The sequence below is a fragment of the Cricetulus griseus genome, chromosome 9, assembly GCF_003668045.3.
Source record: "Cricetulus griseus strain 17A/GY chromosome 9, alternate assembly CriGri-PICRH-1.0, whole genome shotgun sequence".
Lineage (NCBI taxonomy): Eukaryota > Metazoa > Chordata > Mammalia > Rodentia > Cricetidae > Cricetulus > Cricetulus griseus.
Window position 1 is genome coordinate 2687290 of NC_048602.1, and position 14672 is coordinate 2701961.

The following is a 14672-nucleotide window of genomic DNA, read 5'->3' on the forward strand; positions in this document are numbered from 1 at the left end:
GCTCTCTCCGATTTTGGAGAGCATTCTTCTGCAGAGAGAGAGGACTTTCAGTCTTGTGGCACTGCAATGCTGGTTCTGGTTGCTGTGTACTTTCTCCCTGGTGCAGGGAATCAGACCCAAGGCCTTGTGCGCATAGGTAGGAGCTCTACCATTTAGCTACAAACCCAGCCTTTGTTGTTGGTTTGTTTCATTTTTGTTTTCACCAAAAATTCTTATTACTGCTCTTATTATTCTTATTATCTTGGTTTTCTGAGACAGGGTTTTCTCTGTAGCTTTGGAGCCTGTCCTGGAACTCGCTCTGTAGACCAGGCTGGCCTCGTACTCACAGAGATCCGCCTGCCTCTGCCTCCCGAGTGCTGGAATCAAAGGCGTGCACTGGAACCACCTGGCTTCTTCTTATTTTTAAATTATGTGTGTGGGAGGAGGGGTGTGTGGATGCAGGTACCCTCAGAGACCAAACAGGGTTCCCAGTGCCCTGAAACTAGAGTTGTAGGTGCTTGTGAGCGGCTGGCGTGAGTGTTGGGGACCTGACTGGAGTCCTCTGCAAGGAAATGCTCTGACTCATCGATCTTTCTCTCCAGCCCCATCTATCCTTCAGCCTTAGCCTCTGAAGTGCTGGGATTATAGGCATGCCCTATTGGTTCTTTTTATTAAAGAGTATTTAAGCAGGGGCCAGAGAATAGCTAAGTGGTTCGGAACACTTGGTCTTCCCGTAGAGGACCCAGGTTTGGTTTAAGGCCCCCACATGGCAGCTCACAATTGCCTTTAACTCCAGTTCTGGGAGGCTCCATCACCATCTTCTGGTCACACACACACACACACACACACACACACACACACACACACACACACTAAAATAAAAAAAAAACCTCTTTTTTAAAAAAGAACGTGATTTGGGTTTTAAAATACTCAGGTATAGTTCACAAGCTGGCTGTAAACCTGTGAGAATTTATTATACAGTATAAGTAATTTAGAGCATCACAGTATGGGTCATGAAAAAATTGTACACTTAGAAAAAGATTATGTTGGGCTGGAGAGATGGCTCAGAGGTTAAGAGCACTGACTGCTCTTCCAGAGGTCCTGAGTTCAATTCCCAGCAACCACATGGTGGCTCACAGCCATCCGTTATGAGATCTGGTGCCCTCTTCTGGTGTGCAGATAGACATGGAAGCAGAATGTTGTATACATAATAAATAAAGTCTTTAAAAAAAGATTATGGTACATCTCTCATTCTGTATGAAAAAGATTCTGAAGCCAGACAGTGGTGGCGCAACCCTTTAATCCCAGCACTCGGGAGGCAGAGGCAGGCAGATCTCTGTGAGTTCAAAGCCAGCCTGGTCTACAGAGTGAGTGCCAGGATAGGCTCCAAAGCTACACCGAGAAACCCTGTCTCGGAAAACAAAACTAAACAAAAAAAGAGTAATTTCCAGGCCAGTTTGGGCTACACGGAGAAACCGTGTCTTGAACTATCACCCCCCCAAATAAGACCCTGTATTTCAAATTATGAGAAAAAAGGACTCAAGAAAAATTGATATTGAAAAGAGAGAACTTGTTTACATTATGAGCTAAAAGAAAAACAGATTTATGAGAGCTGGAGAGATGGCTCAGCCATTAAGAGCATTGGCTGCTCTCCCAAAGGACTACTGTTCAATTCCTAGCACCCACATGGCAGCTCACAACTGCCTGTAACTCCAGTTCCAAGGAATCCCAACACCCTCATACAGATATACATGCAGGCAAAGCATCAATGCACATATAAACAAACAAATAAATAGCAGACTTAATCACAGAAACCTAGGAGATTCCTAAATAGCAAAAGACACACAACAGAGAATGCAATAATGAGAAGCCATCTGTGATATATATGACAAACATTCACAGTGAACAAATGATAATTTCTCGGCATTGAACACCTGAGCAGGACAAAGAATATAAAAAGAGTGATATTAGCAAAAATAAATAAATAATTAAAATCCCTGATATCATCACGTCTACCTAATAAAACATACAGGGGTGTGGAGGTACACACCTATAATCCCATGGCTTAGAAGGATGTTTCAGAATAATCCTGAGTTCACAGTCAGCCTGGACTACTTGATGAGTTCAAGGCTAGCCTGGGCTATAAACCAGATTCAAGGTCCTGCTGCAAAAATAAGACACTGAGGAGTAAGGCTGTAAATAAATGGTAGAGCATTTGCCCAGCATGAGCAAAGTCTTGTGTGCTATTCCCAGCAGGCCATCCCCACACCTCAAGATCCTGTAAGATAATAATATATTATTTTTCATTTAACATAGGCAAAGATGAAATGTGTCCACTGTTGGCAAAGGCACAGAGAAACCCGAGCTGTAATACAAACTGGTAATACAAATTAAAGTAATGGAAGCATTCATCCTTTTGGAACGTACTTTGCCAGCTTCCATCACAAATTAGAACATGGGTTCTTTCAATTCTATTTCTAGAAACATTTCCTAAAGAATTATATATGTCTAAGAATATTCTTGCAGCATTGCTTAAACTTGCATAAAACCAGAAACAGTACGGTGGGTGCTACATGTCTTTAAACCTAGCCCTGGAAAAGCAAAGGCAGGTCTTGGAGTCTAACCTGGTCTACAGAGACAGTTCCAGGCCAGCCTGAGCTACCGAGACCCTGTCTCAGAAACAACAGAAAGACAGAGGCTGGGGAGGTGGTTCAGTAGTTAAGAGACCTTGCTGCTCTTGCAGAGAGAGACCTGGGTTTGACTCCCTGCACCCACATGGTGGCTCAGAGCGGCCTGTAACTCCAGTTCCAGAAGATCCAATACTCTATTCTGGCCTCCTGGGGCATCAGGCATGTTTGTCGTGCACAGACACACGTGTGGGCAAAACATTCATACACGCAATGTATCAGAAACAACCCAGATGTCTAGCTCGGTGGGAATGCATATGTCATGATATATCCATATGGTGGTTAGTATTGTAGGATGTATCTGTCACTGTATAACACCCCCAAGTCTCCCCCTCACAGCAGCAACGTGAGTCTATTGTCCCCAGAGTTCCATTGTGTGAGTGATGAGCAGAGATGGTTCAACCCAGGATCCATCCTGATGTCCACCAAAGCTGACCTCAGCTGCCTGATGGGATAACCAACAGCTCACTCCATGGCTGCCAGGTGGCTGGCTAGAGGCCAGTTGCTGCTCCCATGGCTCTCTCCATAGGCTGTCGGGGTAGCCTCAATGGAACCACTGAGATTCTCCCCTCGGTGAGCAGCAAGCCAGCCGAAGGCTGACGACGACATAAGGACATTGGATGAGTTAGCTTTCCACCACTGTGACCACAGTACCCGGAAGGACACCTTAAGGGAGGAACCTCCATTTACAGTCACCGTGACAGGGGGATGTGCGGAGCTCACTGCTCGCTGTAAGACGGACAGGAAGAAAAGAAGCCCCGAGTCCATGGAGGCGATTGGTGAAGCATATCCAGGGTATCTTTGAGAAAAAGGATTAACTGAGTGTGAAGACCTGCCCTGAGCGTGCATGGTTCCATCCCCCAGGCCCAGGTCCAGACCGGGTGACCTCAAAAAAGGAAGAAACCCGCCCTCTGCTGCCACCTCCTTTCTGCACGCCTAGCACTGGCTCTCCTCTTCATTGCCCTCCCTCTACCATAGACGCCTCAGAAGCCCCAGAGTCCAGAGTCTTGAGGCACTTCCAACAGTCTGTGGAGAAAGCCCCGAAAGCAGCCACTGGCATCTAGGAGGCCCCTTGCCAGCCACACAGTGGCCCATCAGACAGCTCCAGTCAGCCTTGACTGGTATCTGCATTGACCCTCGTCAGAACCCCCTCTGCCTATGAGAACCCCCCTCCTTTAAGTTGTCACAAGCCCCAAGCCTGCTTTTCTGTTGGTGTATCCCACTGGCCTGACTGCTCAAGTCAGAAACGTAGGAGCCAGCATAGCTTCCTCCCTCTTGGGTGACTGTCACCCAAGTTAATATCCTTTATTTATTAAAATTTTTAAATATTTTATTTATTTATTATGTATATCTGCACACCAGAAGAGGGCACCAGGTCTCATAACAGATGGTTGTGAGCCACCATGTGGTTGCTGGGAATTGAACTCAGGACCTCTGGAAGAGCAGTCAGTGCTCTTAACCTCTGAGCCATCTCTCTAGGCCCTTTATTAAATTTTTAGAAAGATTTATTTTATATATATATGAGTGTTGTGCCTGTAAGTCTGTGCACCCTATCCATGTTTTGCCCTCTGAGGCCAGAAGAGGGCATCGGATCCCCGGGACAGGCGTTGCCAGCACGGGAGCCCTGGGAATCAAAGGGCGGTCCTTCAGAGGGCCAGCCCATGCCCTTAACTGCTTAGCCCCTGACTTATATTTTTTATGTGTGTTTTGCCTGCCAGTACGCGCACCTCATGGATGTCTGTTGCCGTAGGGGACCAGAAGAGGGCATTAGATTTCCTGGAATGGGAGTTGCAGATGCCGGTGCTGGGTTTGGGAACCAAACCTGTGTCTTCTGCGAGGGCAGCAAGTGCTGAGCCATGTCTGCAGCCCCGGGGTAGGATGTCTTCTTTGAGATTCCCGGGTGTCTGGGGGACATGAGTGAGGCCTAAACAAAGATCAAACACGGAAACATCCTTTCTCTGTGTGCAGCCTTTAGTTACAGCGAGCTGAGATGACTGCGGGGAGACCGGGGTTGGCTGGGGGTGGGGGGAAGGACAGGGACGGGACAGGACTGGGGGGACTGGGACTATTAGCCGGCTGCACAGACGCCTGTGCATGGCTCTGGGCGCAGGAAGGCCGGGCTGCAGTGTGGTGCCCTTAGGGCGGTTCCTGCCTCGGCTTACACAAACTGTCAGGTTTCAAAGCCAGCACCGACGGCTGTGGTGCCTCTTTAACATATCAAAGCCAACCAGGGTCTCTCTCCCACCACACACACACTCACACACACACACACACACACACACACACACACTCACACACACACACAGAGACACACACAGACATACACAGAGACACACAGACATACACAGACATACACAGACACACACACAGAGACACACCCAGACACACACACACACACACACAGAGACACACACACACACACACAGACACACACACAGACACACACACACACACACACAGAGACACACACACACACACAGACACACACACAGACACACACACACACACAGACACACCCAGACACACACACATACACACAGACACACCCAGACACACACACATACACACAGAGACACACACACAGACACACACACACACACACAGACACACCCACACACACACACATACACACAGAGACACACACACAGACACACACACACACAGACACACACACACACACACACATACACACAGAGACACACACATACACACACACACAGAGACACACCCAGACACACACACACAGACACAGACACACACGCACGCACACACACTCACCTGTCACGGGGCCCCCTGGCTGGCACAGCCTGCTCTACCCTGAACTCAGCCCACTCTCTTGTACCTTTGGACCTGATGGCCGCTGTACCGGGTTCCCCTCCGTCCCCTCCCCTGTGTCCCCAGGTTCGGGGTCACGGCCGCTCTGCACGCTCCCAGATGTCCCTGCCCGCCCGTGGCCCTGCCCGCCCGTGGCCCTGCCCGCCCGTGGCCCTGCTCGCCCTCTCGTCCACAGTGGGCCTCCTCCTCCTCCTCCTCCTCCTCCTCCTCCTCCTCCTCCTCCTCCTCCTCCTCTCCTCCTCTCCTCCTCTCTCCTCCTCCTCCTCCTCCTCCTCCTCCTCCTCCTCATGCCCAGGCACAGCTCATCTTTCCCTTTTGTTTCTTCCTTTTCCCTTCAGCCATCAGGCAGCGGCTGAACCCCGTTCCCGTCACCTGAGGAGGACGGGGAGGAGAAAGCCCTGTGAGAAGCCAGCTCCAGCTCGCGGTGTTGACACCCCGGGGACAAAGGTCTGCAGGGTCTGTGTGAACTGTGCAGGGCGCCGGGACATCAGCGCGGCTACACACTGGAGGAGCGCGCTAGGGAGCACAGCGAAGCCCGGAGCACAGGCATGGGGGAGGGGGACGGGTGGGTGGGTCGCGGGTGGGAGGACAAGTGGGGGGATCGCGGGGGAGGAGGACGGATGGGGGGATCGCGGGGAGGACGGATGGTGGGAGGACGGGTGGGAGGACGGATTAGGGGGATCGCGGGGAGGACGGATGGGGGATCACGGGTGGGAGGACGGATGGGAGGACGGATGGGGGATCGCGGGTGGGGGGACGAGTGGGGGAGATCACGGGGGAGGACGGATGGGGGATCATGGGGGAGGACGGGTGAGAGGACGAATGGGGGATCACGGGGAGGACGGGTGGGAGGACGGATGGGGGATCGCGGGTGGGGGGACGAGTGGGGGAGATCACGGGGGAGGACGGATGGGGGATCATGGGGGAGGACGGGTGAGAGGACGAATGGGGGATCACGGGGAGGACGGGTGGGAGGACGGATGGGGGATCGCGGGTGGGGGGACGAGTGGGGGAGATCACGGGGGAGGACGGGATGAGGGGGATCACGGTGGGAGGACGGATGAGGGGGATCACGGTGGGAGGACGGGTGGGGGGACGGATAGGGGGATCGCGGGTGGGAGGACGGATGAGGGGGATCACGAGTGGGAGGACGGGTGGGAGGACGGATAGGGGGATCGCGGGTGGGAGGACGGATGGTGGGGGGATCGCGGGTGGGAGGACGGGTGGGAGGACGGATGGGGGGATCGCGGGCGCACATGCATCTGCGGGTTCCGTCACTACACGTCTAAGCACGGTGGGGGACACTGGGGACACTGGGGACAGGCGGCAGCGCCGGTAAAGCCGCCCCCCACCCCACCCCGGGCGAGCAGCCCCCGGGCGAGCAGGGCCTCCCAGGACAGAGCCCGGCCGAGCTTAAGAATCGCCTGCGAACGCAGCTCGCCCAGCAAGCCCCTGAGCGGAAGTGCGCCTCTTCCTTCCGGTCTGCGCCGCACGGGACGGGGCGGGGCGGCGCGGGCGGCAGGGGCGGGGCCCGGCGTTGACGGGCAGCTCCCGGGGCCAATGGATGCAGCGGCCGCGGCCCGGCCTCCCCGGCGCGCCCCTTCCCGGGGCTGTGACGCCCCCCAGGCCCAGCCCGGCTCGCACCGCGCCTCCCGCTCCCGGAGTCGCCGGCCGAGGGTGCTCCGCGTCCCCGCCTCGCTCCGGCCCGTGGTGCGGGCGGGCGCGCGCGTCCCCAAGGCCCGGGTGCCGGCGCGCAGGCTTCCTCGGCAACCCCAAGCCGCCGCCGCGCCCGCCGCCCGCCCGCGAGGACCGCGAGGCCGCAGGTCTGTGGCTGCGGGTCGGGCCGCGAGGGAACCGGGCGAGCCGGGGCTGCGGGACACGTGGGTGGGGCGGGGGTGGGAGCGGGAGCGGGCGCCTCCGGCCCCCGGGGTTGGCCCGCACCTGGCACCTGGCCCGCCTTCTCGTGGGCTCGCCCGGTGCGCAGGAGGAGGGTCTCCAGGTGCGCAGGAGGAGGGTCTCCAGGTGCGCGGGGGAGGGGTCTCCAGGTGTGCAGGGGGAGGGTCTCCAGGTGCGCCGGGGAGGGTCTCCAGGTGCGCGGGGGAGGGTCTCCAGGTGCGCGGGGGAGGGGTCTCCAGGTGTGCGGGGGAGGGTTTCCAGGTGCGCCGGGGAGGGTCTCCAGGTGCGCCGGGGAGGGTCTCCAGGTGTGCAGGGGGAGGGTCTCCGGGTGTGCAGGGGGAGGGTCTCCGGGTGAGCCGGGGAGGGTCTCCGGGTGCTGCCTGCAGGTCCCTTAGGTAAAGTGTGGCCTGGGCTTTGCGTCTTGTTTCCTAGTTCCTACTGGGGCTGCTGCCATCCTGACGCACCCGCGCGTTTAAGTTTGTGTCTCACCAGGCTCAGGGTGATGCGCGATGGGCCCTCGGTAGCCCCTGCCCCGCCTGTAGCACTCTTTAGCCAAGGTGGGACGGGATCCCTCCCAGCTGTGGCTGCAAGACTTTGGAAAGATCCCTGCACACACACACACACACACGCACACGCACGCACGCACGCACACACACACACACACACACACACACACACACACACCAGTTTCTTGTGCTTTGAGGAACAGCATATGTGGTTGGCTCGCCCTGTTGTGTTGAGCAGGTGGCTTCACCGTTAGGTGAACATGGACTTGGGTACCTCGGGTGCAGGTTGGATTAGCTGCCTGAACCATCGCGTCTCGCTACTCCTCGTCTTTAGTAGATAATTAGTAAAACGCTGTTCATTATTCCAAGGAACTAGGCGAGATGTCCTGGGGGAGCCGAAGCCAGCTTACTCACCCCGCCTCCCCCTCGCTGCTGCTTCCAAACGGGGAGCTGCGGCCACCCACCGCCCGCCGCAGCTACTCCCACCCTGCAGCTATACCCGCAGCTACACCCACCGCCCACCCCGCAGCTACACCCACCCCGCAGCTACACCCACCACCCACCGTTGCACCCCAGGGAGAGCAGCCCCTGGATGGGCCCAGCCCCGCACTGTCTGTGACACCCAGCCTTACAGAGACACACACAGGTGCTAAAATTCAGCTTTCAGAAACAATGTTTCAGTTCTTCAAAACCCGGCTGTCACAATTTTGCCAGGAATCCCTCCCACGTGGTCAGTTCTGCGGGAGACCCAGACCCACTACTTTGTGTAGGAACTGTAGAAAATAATGTAAAACCACATAGTGTTACAGATTCCGGGGAGGCAAATGTCACAAGACTTGGAGCATCCTGGGAGAAGGGCTGGGCTTCACAAATGTGGTCGAGTTAAATATCTACGTTGTGTCTTTAAAGGCTGCTCAAGATTTGTGTGGTCTACCAGGAGACCCTTGAGTGGAGCCATTTACACGTAAGGGTGTGCTGGGGTAGAGAGGATGCTGACATTTACCTGGGTGGTGTTTGTAGGAGTGCTTGGAAGAACAGTGCCCATGAATCTCTGACACCATGATGTACATCCGGCAAAGAAAAGAGACCAAAACCATAGAAGTTTCTGAGGATTTTCCGTCACCAAAAGGAAATGTGAAGCTGGAAGAGAAACCGCCATCTGGTAGGTCATGTGAGCTAAAGCAGCATTTGGGATTGCTTTTACTTCTGCATATTAACGAATGCCACACTCTAATAGGGTTAAAAAAACCAAAAAAATTGGTGAGACTTAAGAAGGACACTTATTCCCACACCCACATCTTCTGATTGTGCTTTGACTATGCTGGCTTTCCAGCTGTAATCAGGAGAAGAGCTTTGATGAGAATTCTTGGTAAGTTGTCTGTTAATTAACTTACGGTGGCAATGACATCGGGTCCCTGGCTCTTCACGGTGATGCTTGGCCTGCCCCACCTGACCATCTCTTTCTCTAGTACCTTGTCTGGTTTGTGAGTGCCGTACCATCCATGCGGTCTTATCTCATTTGAGTCCCATTTTATTATAGTCCCTGAAAAAGACATTTAGCGTTTTATATTCAGTCAGATTCCTGAAGTCATCTCTTTTGCTTTATTTGGGGGGGGGGCAGGTAGGTAGGAATGGACGGGGGAGGAGGGAAGAAACGAGAACTTGGTGAGGCGTTTATATAATGTCAGAACAGTTGCTAAGTGACCCCCGGTCACGGTTTGTAATTAAATATGGCCAAAATTTTAAAAGCTAGCCTGTCAGCTATTTTCGGTATCGGACATAATTAATCCTTTGTAGCTAGATGAATTCTTAGCAGCCAGAGCTAATAGCAGAAAAAGCTGTTTAAAAAGATAAATGAGGCCTGTGTTGGAAAGCCAGATCACTCAGCTAAGTTGATTGGAGCCAATGCATGGTAGGTAACTTGGAGTAGTTTCTGGAGATGTTATGCAGTTAAAATGTATGTTAGATTGTGCCTTTCTTTTTTTTTAAAAAAAAATTGCATTTACATATTTACGTTATGTGTATGGCGGCTCGACTGTGTGCATGTGAAGGTTTGAGGACAGCTAGCGGGAATCTGTCCTCTCCTCCCACCTTCTGTATTGCAGAAATCAAACCCAGGTCACCAGCTGTGGCAGGCAGCAAGTGAGCGGCCCCAGCAGCCCTTAGGTTGTTTATTGGTTTGCTTTTAAGTTTGTATTTATTTATTTTTATGTGTATTAGTGTTTTGCCTGCATGTGTGTATATACACTTCCAGTGTGCCTAGTGCCTATCAAGGTCAGGCTTGGGTACTGGATCCCCTGGAACTGGAGTGACAAGCGGTTGTGAGCCACCTTGTGGGTGAGAGGGACTGAACCTGGGTCCCCCTCAAGAGTGTTAAGCGCTCTTAAACTGCTGAGCCATGGCTCCAGCCCCATTTTGGTTTGTTTTATTTTATTTTATTTATTTATTTATTTTTGGTTTTTTGAGACAGGGTTTCTCTGTGTAGCTTTGGAGCCTATCCTGGCACTCGCTCTGGAGACCAGGCTGGCCTCGAACTCACAGAGATCCGCCTGCCTCTGCCTCCCGAGTGTTGGGATTAAAGGCGTGTGCCACCAACGCCTGGCTTTTTTTTTTTTTAATTTAAAAAGAAAACAAAAACTTTGAAGATTGCCCATTTTATGGAATCATGTTAGAAAGAAAAGCAACCCTGAACATTGAAGACAAATTTAAAAAAAAGAAGGAAACACTGCTTCACCAACCTCCTCATCCTGAGAGTAGCACGATGACCGTGTTTATCTTGCTGTCTGAATGTCGCTGTCTCCACACGGTTGCCCTCATGCGGTCATATGTAGCTTTACAAAACCGAGTAAGATCCATGTACCCTTTGGAAAGGTGCTGCTCTGCCACTACCATGCCCTCAGCCTTTTCATAAGTACGCCCTGTGCACGTGCCTGGTGCCCTCGGAGGGCAGAAGGAGGGCATCGGGTTCCCTGGAACTGGAGTTCCAGACACTTTCAGCCACCGTGTGAGTGCTGGGAGTGAAACCAGAGTCCTTCGTAAGAGCAACAAGTGCTTTTAATTCCCGAGCCATCTCTCCAGCCCGAAAGAAGTGATGAAACACCCTGAACAAAAGCAACTTGGAAACTATATAGTGTTTTCTTATGTAGCCCAGGCTGTCCCCCAGGTGATGGTGACAGTGTATTTCCTGCTTCCTGAGTGCCCAGACTGCTGGTGTGTGTTAAAGGCCTGTGTTACTGTTAAGTTTTCAGAACTAACTTCTCATCAGTTATCATTTTCATTAAATAAAATGATTTTGAATAAGAAAAAAAAAGCCACTTGGGGAGGAAAGGGTTTGTTTTGCTGACATTTCCATAGCAGTGTTCATCACCAAAGGAAGTTGTTAAAAACTCAGGCAGGGCAGGAAGCTGGAGGCAGAGCTGAGGCAGAGGCCACAGAGGGGAGCTGCTCACCGGTGTGCTCCTCAGGGCTGGCTCAGCCTGCTTTCTTCTAGGACCCAGGACCCAGCCGCTGCACAGCTCACAATGACTGGGCCTGCCAATATCAGTCGCTAATTAGGAACTGCAGACTGGCCTACAGCCAATCTTACCGGGGCAATTTCTCAAGTGAAGTCCCCTCCTGTCATCTGAATCCAACTTGTGTCAAGTTGATATAAAAACTAGCCAGGCCATTTCCCAAGCAGTTTTCTGCTCCGTTACCATTTATCTCTCTTGCCATGTTGGTCATACAGTGCAGGGGCTCTACCACTGAGCCACGCCCCCAGCCCCTCACTGGGGGGATTCTAGGCAGGGGCTCTACCACTGAGCCACGCCCCCAGCCCCTCACTGGGGGATTCTAGGCAGGGGCTCTACCACTGAGCCACGCCCCCAGCCCCTCACTGGGGGATTCTAGGCAGGGGCTCTACCACTGAGCCACGCCCCCAGCCCCTCACTGGGGGATTCTAGGCAGGGGCTCTACCACTGAGCCACGCCCCCAGCCCCTCACTGGGGGATCCTAGGCAGGGGCTCTACCACTGAGCCACGCCCCCAGCCCCTCACTGGGGGATTCTAGGCAGGGGCTCTACCACTGAGCCACGCCCCCAGCCCCTCACTGGGGGATCCTAGGCAGGGGCTCTACCACTGAGCCACGCCCCCAGCCCCTCACTGGGGGATTCTAGGCAGGGGCTCTACCACTGAGCCACGCCCCCAGCCCCTCACTGGGGGATCCTAGGCAGGGGCTCTACCACTGAGCCACGCCCCCAGCCCCTCACTGGGGGGGATCCTAGGCAGGGGCTCTACCACTGAGCCACGCCCCCAGCCCCTCACTGTGGCAGGGGATCCTACTGGCAGGCTCTACCACAGCAGCCACGCCCCCAGCCCCTCACTGGGGGATCCTAGGCAGGGGCTCTACCACTGAGCCACGCCCCCAGGCCTAGGCCTCTACTGTCACTGGGGGGATTCTAGGCAGGAACTCTACCACAGAGCCACGCCCCCAGCCCCTCACTGTGGGGGATCCTAGGCAGGAACTCTACCACAGAGCCACGCCCCCAGCCCCTCACTGTGGGGGATCCTAGGCAGGAACTCTACCACAGAGCCACGCCCCCAACCCCTCACTGGGGGGGGATTCTAGGCAGGAACTCTACCACAGAGCCACGCCCCAGCCCCTCACTGGGGGATTCTAGGCAGGAACTCTACCACAGAGCCACGCCCCAGCCCCTCACTGGGGGATTCTAGGAATGTGTTTTACCACTGAGCCACGCCCCAGCCCCTCACTGGGGGATTCTAAGCAGGGGCTCCACCACTGAGCTACACCCCCAGCTCATGTATTAGCAATTTTAAATTTCATATTCAACAAGAATTTTTTAAAGTTCCAGCTCATTCTTTTGTCAATGCTAGAGAATTTGAATGAATTTTAACATGTTTTCTTCTGTCTGTTACATTTATTGGCCATTTTTTCCATTGACTATCCATGTCCCTACTAGAATATTCATCCTTTCTTATTTTCCTTAAAATCTGCTATATTTGTCCTTTTTTGTATTTTGTTTGTTCTATGGTCAGTGCTATATTGTTTCTGTGAAATTTATTTTTATTTTTCGCATGTGTCTATGTGTGTCTATGTGTGTATAGGTTGTACCTATAAGCACAGGCCAGAAGAGGGCATCAGGTCCCTGCAGCTGGAATTACAGGCAGCTGGGAACTGCCTGATGTGGGTGCTGGGAACCAGCTCAGGCCTTCTTCAAGCGCAGCCAGTGGCCTTAGCGATGGCAATGTCTCACCCGCCCCAAATTCTATATTCCTGTTTGATGTGTTTCACTTTTGTAAAAGGTTGTGCCTCTGGAAGGTTCTGGAAGATCCTGTCGTCTGTGGTTGGTGGAATCGTGGCCCTTTGCATTGGACTTCTTACGTCTGTCTACCTGGCTACCCTGCATGAGAATGACCTGTGGTTTTCCAATATTAAGGTATGGGCTACTTTGGACGGTTACTACATGATTTGCTCATTTGTTTCCCCAGTAGTTAACCCTGTAAGTGGATGACCAAGACCACACAGTTTAACCACGAGAGAGAATCTAACCATGTTCTTATCCTGGCATGGTAGTGCATATCTTTAATCCCAGTATTCAGGTGGACAAAAGAAAGAGCAAGCATTCAAAGGCCAGCCTGGGCTACGTGAGACCTTGTCCTCCCCCCAGACGAAAAGAATCCCGGATTTTGAAAAGGTTTGACTCAAGGATAAAACGACTTACTTGTCCATCAAAGTTTGTATAATTGAATGAGTTTCTCACTCATGGTGGTGGTTCCCTCATTGTCCCAGCACCAGGGAGACAGAGGCAGAAGGGTTGAGAGTTGAGAGTTCAGGATAGCCTGGGCACATAATTGCTGAACCACCTTTCCAGCCCTTTATATAATGTTTCTTTCTGAACATTAACATCTTTATTCTGAATAAAGGCTGAAATGCCCCATGGGACTTTGTAGCCAAAGTTAAATGCTAGTGACAGTGTGCCAGGAAGACATGTTGAAAGGAGTCATATAATTAATTGCAAAGCACTAAGTTAAGCTGTTTAAAGTTTATGATTGCCCTTGCTCATATCTTTCAAGAACCATTCTCCACCATCAGGATGGTTGGGCCCCCTTGGCTTTCCGTGGGTCGCAGTGGTCACTGTGCTATGTTTTCAATAGGGTTGAGTCGTTCTGTGGGTAACACTGAACAAAATCCTGTGGAGAAAGTGGAGAGACTAACAAAGGCCTCAGCTTGTTTAGCACACTAAAGAAGTAAACAGGTACTAGACAACTAGACAACTGCAGTGCTTAGCAGGCACTGTGCTTAGCGGTGTCGGGACAAACGAGTGAGACAAGACCCTTCCTCCCTGTGGGGAGACGGCTTCAGATGGTGGCACATACCCAGAATCTGTGCTCTGAGCTGGGCAGAGCTCTCAGGAAGCCCACCGGAGGGCCAGGGAAGGTTTTCTACACGTATTAGGTAAGGAATCCTGAAGGGTGAACAAAGGAAGAGACCCGGAGGTTGGGGTGGGGGGGTGATGCGATCGGGGAGAAACATGTGCCAAGGCCAGGGGCAGGGGAGACTTGGGTGGGCCGACAGCAGTGCGGCGTGGCTGGGGAACAGAGGGGGAAAGGGTGGACTAAGTGTGGCCACAGCTGATGGTGACGGGACTGTGCTCGCTCCTGTCAGACAGAATGGCCTTTGAGCCTGTGGTGAGCCCTGCTCCCTGCTCTACGTCTCCGGCTGCGGTGTGGAGAATGGATTGAGGAGGGCAGAATAAAGCTTGAGCCCACCG

At 53.1% G+C, this 14672-nt stretch overlaps 2 protein-coding genes across 4 annotated transcripts in view; one reads left to right on the forward strand and one right to left on the reverse strand.

Moving 5' to 3' along the window:
* Positions 1 to 1839: 1839 nt before the first annotated feature.
* Positions 1840 to 5989, reverse strand: LOC118239346. Its single transcript, XM_035449468.1, has 4 exons — positions 5874 to 5989; positions 5509 to 5638; positions 4394 to 4590; positions 1840 to 3465 (listed from the first exon to the last, which is right to left on the reverse strand). Exons 1-4 carry the CDS (start codon positions 5987 to 5989, stop codon positions 3132 to 3134), a joined length of 777 nt encoding a protein of 258 aa, XP_035305359.1. The 3' UTR covers positions 1840 to 3131.
* Positions 5990 to 7130: 1141 nt separating this feature from the next.
* Dpy19l3 (dpy-19 like C-mannosyltransferase 3) overlaps positions 7131 to 14672 on the forward strand; it is a 72031-nt gene continuing 64489 nt past the window's right edge. For 2 of the 3 annotated variants that reach the window (XM_027430297.2, XM_035449288.1), the window contains exons 1-3: positions 7131 to 7324; positions 8924 to 9065; positions 13204 to 13337. In XM_027430297.2, coding sequence (XP_027286098.1) covers positions 8963 to 9065; positions 13204 to 13337 — 237 coding nt within the window. In that variant the 5' untranslated portion in view covers positions 7131 to 7324; positions 8924 to 8962. Of the gene's footprint in view, positions 7325 to 7426; positions 7524 to 8923; positions 9066 to 13203; positions 13338 to 14672 lie in introns of those variants that run through there. The other variant, XM_027430298.2, reaches the window with a different exon arrangement.